Source organism: Capra hircus, chromosome 18 (genome assembly GCF_001704415.2).
Source record: "Capra hircus breed San Clemente chromosome 18, ASM170441v1, whole genome shotgun sequence".
Classification (NCBI taxonomy): Eukaryota; Metazoa; Chordata; class Mammalia; order Artiodactyla; family Bovidae; genus Capra; species Capra hircus.
The window spans coordinates 45,843,906-45,853,094 of record NC_030825.1 but is presented as its reverse complement, the minus strand read 5'-3'; the positions used below and the strand labels follow the sequence as shown (position 1 = coordinate 45,853,094).

The 9,189-nt window shown below is 49.7% G+C and overlaps 1 protein-coding gene across 1 annotated transcript in view; it reads right to left on the bottom strand.

Annotated features, from left to right (window-relative positions):
* The window catches only part of GPI (glucose-6-phosphate isomerase), a 28,762-nt gene continuing 23,856 nt past the window's right edge, over positions 4,284–9,189 (bottom strand). The window contains exons 10-18 of the mRNA XM_018062294.1: positions 9,125–9,185; positions 8,661–8,704; positions 8,395–8,547; positions 7,438–7,567; positions 7,201–7,277; positions 5,260–5,388; positions 4,969–5,044; positions 4,810–4,876; positions 4,284–4,692 (exon numbers count right to left, since the gene is read on the bottom strand). Of these exons, the coding sequence (XP_017917783.1) occupies positions 4,560–4,692; positions 4,810–4,876; positions 4,969–5,044; positions 5,260–5,388; positions 7,201–7,277; positions 7,438–7,567; positions 8,395–8,547; positions 8,661–8,704; positions 9,125–9,185 (870 nt within the window). The 3' untranslated portion in view covers positions 4,284–4,559. The remainder of the gene's footprint in view (positions 4,693–4,809; positions 4,877–4,968; positions 5,045–5,259; positions 5,389–7,200; positions 7,278–7,437; positions 7,568–8,394; positions 8,548–8,660; positions 8,705–9,124; positions 9,186–9,189) is intronic.

Here is a 9,189-nt window from a genome sequence, read left to right as displayed (position 1 = left end):
GGCAGCCTCCCCCTAAAATTGGGGGGATAGCATTTTCCTAAACAACCGCCCACCCCACCCCCGGAAAAAAAGAAAAAAAAGAGAGAGTCCTAAATTTTTAGAGAAAAAATGTAGAAAGTATTAGTCGTTCAGTCGTGTCTCTTCGTGACCCATAAACTGTAGCCCACCAGGCTCCTCTGTCCATGGAATTCTCCAGGCAAGAATATTGCAGTGGGTTGCCATTTCCTTCTCCAGGGGATCTTCCTGACCAGGGATCAAAGCCGGGTCTCCTGCATTGCAGGCAGATTCTTTATCATCTGAGCCAACAGGAAAGCCCACATTTTTTAGACACATTGAAATGCCTATACTGTAGATGAAATGATATATCTGGGGGTTGGTACGTGATGCAGGGGTCGTAGATGAAATAAAATTGGCCCTGGGTTGATAATTGTTCGAATTTGGTGTGAGGCACAGGGTGGTCTGTTATGCTATTTGAATTTTATATGTTTGAGTTTTTCCCTAATAAAAATTTTAAGATGCCTGTGGCACACCCAAGGGAATTTTAAAAAGGTAATGCTAAGTGAAAGAAGCTAGATACAAAAGGCCACATTCTGGAAAAGGTAACTTTGTAGTCAAATTGATGCTTGCCAGAGTTTGGGTTTAGAGGGCAGCGATTGACCACAAAAGGGTGCCAGAACTTGGGGTGATGAAAATGCTAAAGATCTCACTTGTGCTGGCTACATGACTGGATAGAATTGTCAGAACTGTACACCAAAGGAAGATGAATGTTACTATATGTAAATTACACCTAAATAAATTGGACTTAAAAAAAGCATGTTGCAGAAGTACTATTTCAGGCTTTGTACCATGGTGTGTAAAAAGATAAAAAAGACACAGGTGCCTCCTTTTGTTTGACTCCAGCCCCAGTGAGGACTTGGAGCTGAAACCTGGTTTACTCCTGGTTTATTACTGCCAATCTGATGGCTTTACAGATACTGTGAAGTCCAATCTTGCTGTTCTCATCATGTCTATCCAGAATGGTTGGATGACTTGGTAGATACTTGTTATTTTAGCTAAATATTTCCCAGGATACATTTCTAAATTACTGCAATAAGAAACAAACTTCAAAATTCTTCCTGGGGATTTCTCTGGTGGTCCAGTGGTTAAGACTCTGTGCTTCCACTGCAGGAGGCACGAGTCCAACCCCTGGTCAGGGAACTAAGATCCCACATGCCCCCCCAAAAAAATTTTTTTAAGCCTTCTTATTCTTGCTAACATAGCAAGATCTCCTCCAGCAAAAGGCCACATTCTGGAAAAGGTAAACTTTTTGTGATTAAATTGATGGTTGCCAGTTACTGAGCTCTCTCCAACGTCATCTGATTATACCATAACACTACCTATTACAGCCTCTCCATCAACATGTGATCACAGCATGAAGGTTTATTACGTAAAAGGAATTTTTAATATGTGAATTACTACTGCATTCCAGAATTCCAGAAGCAATTTAAAAGCAATTTGACACTGGCATTATTGTGAAGTCCTTGGGAAGAGTCCTTGCATGTGTGAGACTTCCAAGTGTCTGACTTAATTCACGATTTTGTAGGGTTTGGGCCTCCTGACAAACTCACAGAAATCATCAAATGATGATACAGTTGGTATTTGAGGAAATACAGAATGAAGATGTTGAACACTGCTTCAGTCTCACCCAAAGAGCTGTTTGTGATGGTTAATTTTACATGCCAACTTAACCGGGCTAAAGAATGCCCAGATAGCTGGTAAAAACATATTTTCTCTGATTGTCTGTGAGGGTGCTTCAGAAGAGAATAGTCTACTTGAATTGGTAGACTGAATAAAGATCTGCCCACTATAATGTGAGTGGGCATTCTCCAATCTACTGAGAGCTCAAAGAGAACAAAACGATGGAGAAAAGATGAATTTTCTCTCCTTCTTGAGCCAGGACAACCATCTTCTTCTGCCCTTGTACATCAGAGCTCCTGGCTCTCAAGCCTTCAGACTCTGAACCTTAACATCAGTGGCCTCTTTGTTTTCATGCCTTCAGGGTCAAACTGAATTATGCCCCCTGGCTTTCCTGAGTCTCCAGCTTGTAGACAGTATATTGTGGGATTTCTCAGCCTCAATAATCGTGTAAGCCTCCTCCCATAAGAAATCTCCTCATTCACCTATATAGAAATATACAGACATATCCTATTGGTTCTGCTCCTCTGGAGAACTCATATACTATTCAAGATTTGCAACAACTGGCAGCCACAGAGTAAGTGGACGCTGTAAGTGATGACAGTGGCAGTGATGAGCAAAATAAGGTAGGGCCGAGGGACATGTGCCCAGTTGGTGGTTTCCAGGTCCTCTTCCTCCTGACATGAGACTTAGCAGCTGGCCTAGAACTCGGGGGTCTCACTGCTACAAGATCCTTTGTGTGAAACCAAGTCAGCCGGAGACCGTCTGCCACCAGGATTTTCCTCTCTGCAAGTTTGTGTGCGCTTGCTCTTTTGTAATAGAGGAAGTGCCTTTGCTGGGAATACAGCTCACTTTTCATCAGCTGTATTAAGAAAGGAGGTGGGTCAGCAGGGGTTTCAACAGAGCTTGAGTGTTGAAGAGCCTCTATCACTTCTGCAAAAGTGGGGAGAGAAGTGGATGTTCACTCTGGGAATAAAAAAAGAATCTCACTTCACCAGTAGGAAGATGAGAAGTGGTGACAATTGCTATTACTTTAGGTGGACATTTGCACCTATATGGTCACTCTACAATCAGGGTATTCCTTCCTTTCATGGGTGCAGTTTGTCTTCTTTTTATACAAGTCCTGACTTTTCCCTGTTTTGAGGAAGGAATATGACCAAGCCAGTTCAGTTCAGTCACTCAGTCGTGTCCGACTCTTTGCCACCCCATGAATAGCAGCACGCCAGGCCTCCCTGTCCATCACCAATTCCCGAAGTTCACTCAAACTCACGTCCATCGAGTCGGTGATGCCATCCACCATCCCATCCTCTGTCATCCCCTTCTCCTGTCCCCAATTCCTCCCAGCATAAGAGTCTTTTCCAATGAGTCAACTCTTCACAGGACAACTCAAATGCAGGCAGCCCAGAAGATGCGGTCAAGGCCACCCTGATGACAGGGTCGAGGGCAGCAGGGCCTTATGAGGGGCAGTAGTTTTCCTGGTTGAGATCATTCTGTGTCATGGTCTAGGGTGTAGGTCTGCAAAGCTCAGCCTCTAGCCTGCCCATCATTTCTGCTCATCATTTTTTTTCAATCTTACTTATTTTGGGCTTATTTATTTTGGGCTTCCCTTGTGGCTCAGCTGGTGAAGAATCTGCCTGCGATGCAGCCACCTGGGTTCAACCCCTGGGTTGGAAAGATCCCCTGGAGAAGGGAAAGGCTGCTCACTCCAGTATTCTGGCCTGGAGAATTCCATGGACTGTAGAGTCAACGGGGTCGCAAACAGTCAGACATGACTGAGCGACCTGCACTTCACTTCATTTTTGGCTCTGCTGGATCTTCACTGCCACGCCAAGTCTTTCTCTAGTTGCAGTGAGCTGGGGCTGCTCTTTAGTGACGCACGGGTTTCTTGTTGAGGTGGTTTCTGCTTTCGGGTACAGGCTGTAGGGCGCTCAGGCTCAGCAGTTGTGGCTCCTGGGCTCTAGAATTTAGACTCAGCAGTTGCGGTGCATGGGCTTAGTTGCCCCGTGGCATGTGGAATCTTCCTGGACCAGGGACTGAACCCATGTCCCCTGCACTGGCAGGCAGTTCTTTGACCACTGGACCACCGGGGAAGTCCAAACAATTCTTTACATGAAATTCCTTTTCAGCTAAGTTGGCCAGAAGTATTATTTAATCTTGAATAGAAGTACCTTAAATAGAAGATAAAGAGCAGTCTGTTCAAAATTCCTTTTTTTTTCAATATCTACCTTATAAAAGGAAAGAATTACCTGAGCACCTGGCCAGGAGTTATCAGTCACTCTTGATCTGGGCCAGGAATCCATCCAAAAGAGACATAATCTCACTGTGGTTTTAAAAACCATTCAGCACATGGAAGGATACAGTCCCTTCCAAAGCCACAGAGGTGAGCAGTGTAAGAAGATGGAGAAGAGATCCAGCTGCAGAGGCCAAGCTGCCCTCGAGACATGGACAGTGCTCCGCTGCACCCACTCTCTTCTCAAGGGACCATCTTCCAGTGTGGATCTGCTCACCAATTTACAGTCACGCCTCAGTCAAGGCAACCACTCTTCCTACTGGGCACCTTGACTTCTGCAGAGAGCCCATCTCATGACAAAGAGGCTAAGCCCATGACCTCCTTTGTGACATCTTTATTTTTCTTCCTGGTACAAGAACAATACACATAGATCAGAAAAATCAGTTACACTGAAACACTGCAGCCAACTGTAGAACAGAGAAGGTGTGGACACGGAGAGGGCAGGGGTGGCAATTCCAGACCAGCTTCCCCCAAAGGGCTCGTGGTCCAAGCCCAAAACCAGAGGGTGCTCTGGGCAGGGCCGTGCAGTGCAGACTCTGGGCAGGCAGACAAGAAGCACTAGTCACAACAGGGACTGCTGCTGGGCACAAGTTTATTAGCTTCTGGCCTCGCGCTCCTGCTTGATAAAGTTGATCAGCCCATTGGTAGAAGAATCATGAGAAGTCACTGGGCTGCTGCCATCAAGCTCAGGTTCAATTTTCTTAGCCAGCTGCTTTCCCAGCTCCACTCTGCCAGGGACAGGAGAAAGAAGGGTATGAGGAGGCTTCCAGCATTACTAGTCAAATCCACAAGCCAACTCACCTTGGGTAGGCATTCCCTACCCTCCCCTCGAGCCAGCAACTCACCCCCACTGGTCAAAGCTGTTGATGTCCCAGATGATGCCCTGAACGAAGATCTTATGCTCATACATGGCTGTGGAGGGGGTACATGTGAAGGGAAGCATGTCAGGGTTCCCCCAGCCCACTCAGACCTACCCCAAGCTGAGACCTTCCCCGCTTACTCACCAATCAAGGCTCCAAGAATGAATGGCGTGAGTTTGGTGAACACTATTGAGTTGGTCGGGCGATTTCCTTCAAAGACCTTCAGAAAACACCCACGAATATCCCCCAGTTAGTCGTGGTCCCCAGCTCTTCAGAAGGGAAGCACACCCTGCCCAAGGCTGGGGTGGGCAGGTCCGTGAGGACAGCACCCCCTACTGTGCAGGACAGGACACTGCTCCCCGGCCATGGCCACACAACTTTATCCTTCCGACTCCAGGATGCCACCCCAAAGCCCACTCCAAGAGAAGCACTGACCTTGTGGGGCAACAGCTTCTCAAAGTCCTCTGGACTCCTTCCAGCAGCCTGTAGCTCCTTCCGGGCCTCCTCTGTCGACTTCCCCCTCATCAGGGCCTCAGTCTGGGCCAAGAAGTTGGCCAGGAGGATCTGACGAGAGAGACATCAAGTACCATCATGAAGCCCTGTGTGAGCTCCAGGCAGACAGATGAGACTGCCTGGCACTGCCCAGTCAGGGTTAGTCTCAACAGCTGGGGTCAGCCTGACTGCCTTCGACTCTAGAGCTTATCTGGAGCAAGCGGGGACAAGAGAGCACATCCAAGGACACCAGAAACTAGGTAACGACAGTAAGGACCCTTCAAGGACTATGTACTGCTTGCTGAGGGCCCTTCTAAGAACTTTACCACTGTCTATCTTCTAAGACCACGAGGGGCAGAGGCATCATCTCTCTTTTCTAGCTGAGCCTCAGTTTCTTCAAGTCAACAAAACTGAATCCCAGCCAGAGGGACAGAGGGGAAGAATCAATTCAAACCCAGGACACCGAGTCCAAAGCTTGTGCCCACAGTAACCTGCTACTCTGCACACCCGAGACAAGGCAGGAGCAGTCCTCTGGTAGAGTAGGGTGGTTTTCCCCTTGCTGCTGTGGCAGACAAGATCTTGAATCCCTGATCCCTGCTGTTAATGCCTAGGTACCCAGCATGGCAAAAGGGATTTGGTAGAGAGAGGGATTTGGAGCTAAGGTTACACACGTTAAGATAAGGAGATTATCTGGGTGGGCCCAATGTAATCACATGGCCCTTAAAAATAACAGAAGGGGAAAGCAAGTGAGTCATCCAGAGACATGCAACTGAAGAGGCAGGACAGAACTGAAGCATCAGACGGACTCAGCCCACCCCTGCTGGTTCTGAGACCAAGAGCCAAAAGGGTTTCTAGAAGTTGAGCATGGCTCCCAGCTGTCAGCAAAGAAACCATAGGGAAATAGTAAAACTCAACATTCCAAAAACAAAGATCATGGCATCTGGTCCCATCACTTCATGGCAAATAGACGGGGAAACTGTGGAAACAGGATTTTATTTGGGGGGCTCCAAAATCACTGCAGATGGTGACTGCAGCCATGAAATTAAAAGACACTCGCTCCTTGGAAGAAAAGCTATGACCAACCTAGAGAGCATATTAAAAAGCAGAGACATTACTTTGCTGACAAAGGTCCATCTAGTCAAAGCTATGGTTTTTCCAGTAGTCATGTATGGATGTAAGAGTTGGACTCTAAAGAAAGCTGAGCACTGAAGAACTGATGCTTTTGAACTATGGTATTAGAGAAAACTCTTGAGAGTCCCTTGGACTGCAAGGAGATCAAACCAGTCAATCTTAAAGGAAATAAATCCTGAATATTCACTGGAAGGACTGATGCTGAAGCTGAAACTCATACTTTGGTGACCTGATAGGAAGAACTGACTTCTTGGAAAAGACCCTGATGCTGGCAAAGACTGAATGCAGGAGAAGGGGATGACAGAGGATGAGATGGTTGGACGGCATCACTGACTTGATGGACATGAGTTTGAGCAAGCTCCGGGAGTTGTTGAGGGACAGGGAAGCCTGGTATGCTACAGTCCATGGGGTCACAAAGAATTGGACACGACTGAGCGAATGAACTGATAGGGAAATGGATTCTGCCAACAATCTGAATGAATGAGGAAAAGGCTGCCCCCCAGAGCCTCCAAAAAGGAACATAGCCCTGCGGACACCCTGACTTCAGCCTGAGACCCTGAGCAGAGACCCAGCAAGCGTGATGGACTGGGGCCCAAAGAAACCAAGACAATGAATGAGTGTTGTTTTTAGCCACGAAGCTTGTGGTGACAGGAACAGCAAACTAGTCACTGCTGACTAATGCATCAGTCTTAAGAGGTCTGGGTGTGACATGAATCTGAGACAGCTGAAGAGGGTCGGGAAGAGTGTTTTTACCTTGTGATGCAAACCATTCCTTATGGGGTGCTGGCTCTGGACTGGGATGAGGAAGTCGCAGGGTATCATCTTGGTACCTGTGATGGGTATGGCGGTCACTCAGATACCCACCCCCGCCATGGGAGCCGCCCATATGGTCTCCAGGAGAACCCTCTGAAGGGTTCTGATGGAGGGGGCTCTGCCGGCAGGCCCTCCCCATCCCCAGTAGCACTCCTGCGCAGGCCAGACGGGCCCTACCTTGGTGGATGAGCTGGTAGAAGGCGTGCTGGCCATTGGTCCCTGGCTCCCCCCACACAATGGGGCCCGTCTGGTGGTTCACGCGGACGCCGGACTTGGTGATGTACTTCCCATTGGACTCCATGTCACCCTGGAACAGGGCCAGAAACCCAGCCCTCGATCTGCAAGTCCTGCTCTTCACACACCATCCCCAAAACCTGCCTGGGGTGCACCAGGTGTGCCTGCCCTGCCCCATAAGATATCCACAGGCACGATCCTTTTACGTCCTCACCTGGGAGGGCAGAGGTCACAAGCTTTTTGCCTTTGACCCATGACCAAGAGAAGGTAGGAATGGAGGTCCAGGGAGGACCTATGACCAGGGGAAGGCAGGTATGGCAGTACAGGGAAGACCTTCTTAAGAGGAGAAACTGGTCACAAAATCTTTAAGTGATTTCTTAAGGAAGGCTGGGGTCCAGGCTGTACTGCATTTGAGGGCCACCACCCCAACCAGACTCTGGTCTTGAGGGGCCTCAGCGCCTCCTCCAGTCACAGAATCTGCTGCTTCAAGGGGGCTGTGGAGATTCCAGGGGCAGAGGGCTGTGAGGAGCCCAAAGAGGCACCACAGACTGGGTGTAAACTTGCTTTTCTGGAGGGAGACAAAGGCAGTGCAAACTATGGGGATCCCAGGCTGTGGCCTCAGCCTAACAGATGATGTCCAAGAAAGAAGTGACCTGGTTGAGGCATATGCTCTGAGCCATGCCAGAGCCTGACCAGCATGATGCCATGCCAGCCAGTCCTGCCCCTCCCATGGTAGCCCAACTTGACTGACATGGATCCTGGTTACGGAGATTCACCATGAGAGGGGAGCACAGGTGGGCCTTGGACACGCCTGAGGCTAACAGGGGGAAAGGCCCTAGGAGGAGAAGTCACCTGGGCTCAGGGGGCCCCTGACCCAAGGCCTGGCTTGGCAGCTGGTACCTGCTGGAAGTAGGCAGCAAAGCGGTGCAGGTACTGGTCATAGGGCAGCATGGCGTGCGTCTCACACCCAAAGCAGTTGATGTACCATATGCCCAGCAGAGCCAGCAGCACGGGGGCGTTCTTCTCCAGGGGCGTCGTGCGGAAGTGCTGGTCCTGCAAGGAGACCAGGGCGGACAGGGGCTGAGCAGTGCCGAGGGGGACGGAGCTGCACCAACCCACAAGTCTCTGGCCGGCGCCTACCGGAGAACTCGGGCCTCAGCACTTACCATCCAGTGAGCCCCTGAGAGCAGCTGCTCGAAGTTGTCAAATCCTGCAACACAAAACCAGCGTCACCAGAAATGATCGTGCCCTGTGCTCCAGGCCATGGACACAGCTTCTTCTAGAACCAGGGGAAGGCTGGAGGGGGAGCCAGAAGCAACAGGATCTGGGAGGACGAGGGCCTGTGGAAAGCCTCTCAAATCAGAGTCAGTCCTGAGCTCAAAGACAGCTGTAACTCCACCTGGCATGGGGAATGAGCCAGACCACAGCTGTGAGGGGCAGGGAGAAAGGCCAACCTGCAAATCCCAAGGGTCACTCGGCCTTTCCCATCTGACCTGGGAGAAAGGGTCCCATCAAGGGCAGAGAGGCTAGCAGCCTGAGGGAACAGGAGGGCACCTGGGGACATGAGCCCCCACCCCTACCTCAGACTGCAGCAGCATCTCCCGAGACAAGAGACAAAACACACACTCACCTACGTGCAGGGCAATGGAGAGTCCGATGGCCGACCACAGCGAGTAGCGACCTCCCACCCACTGG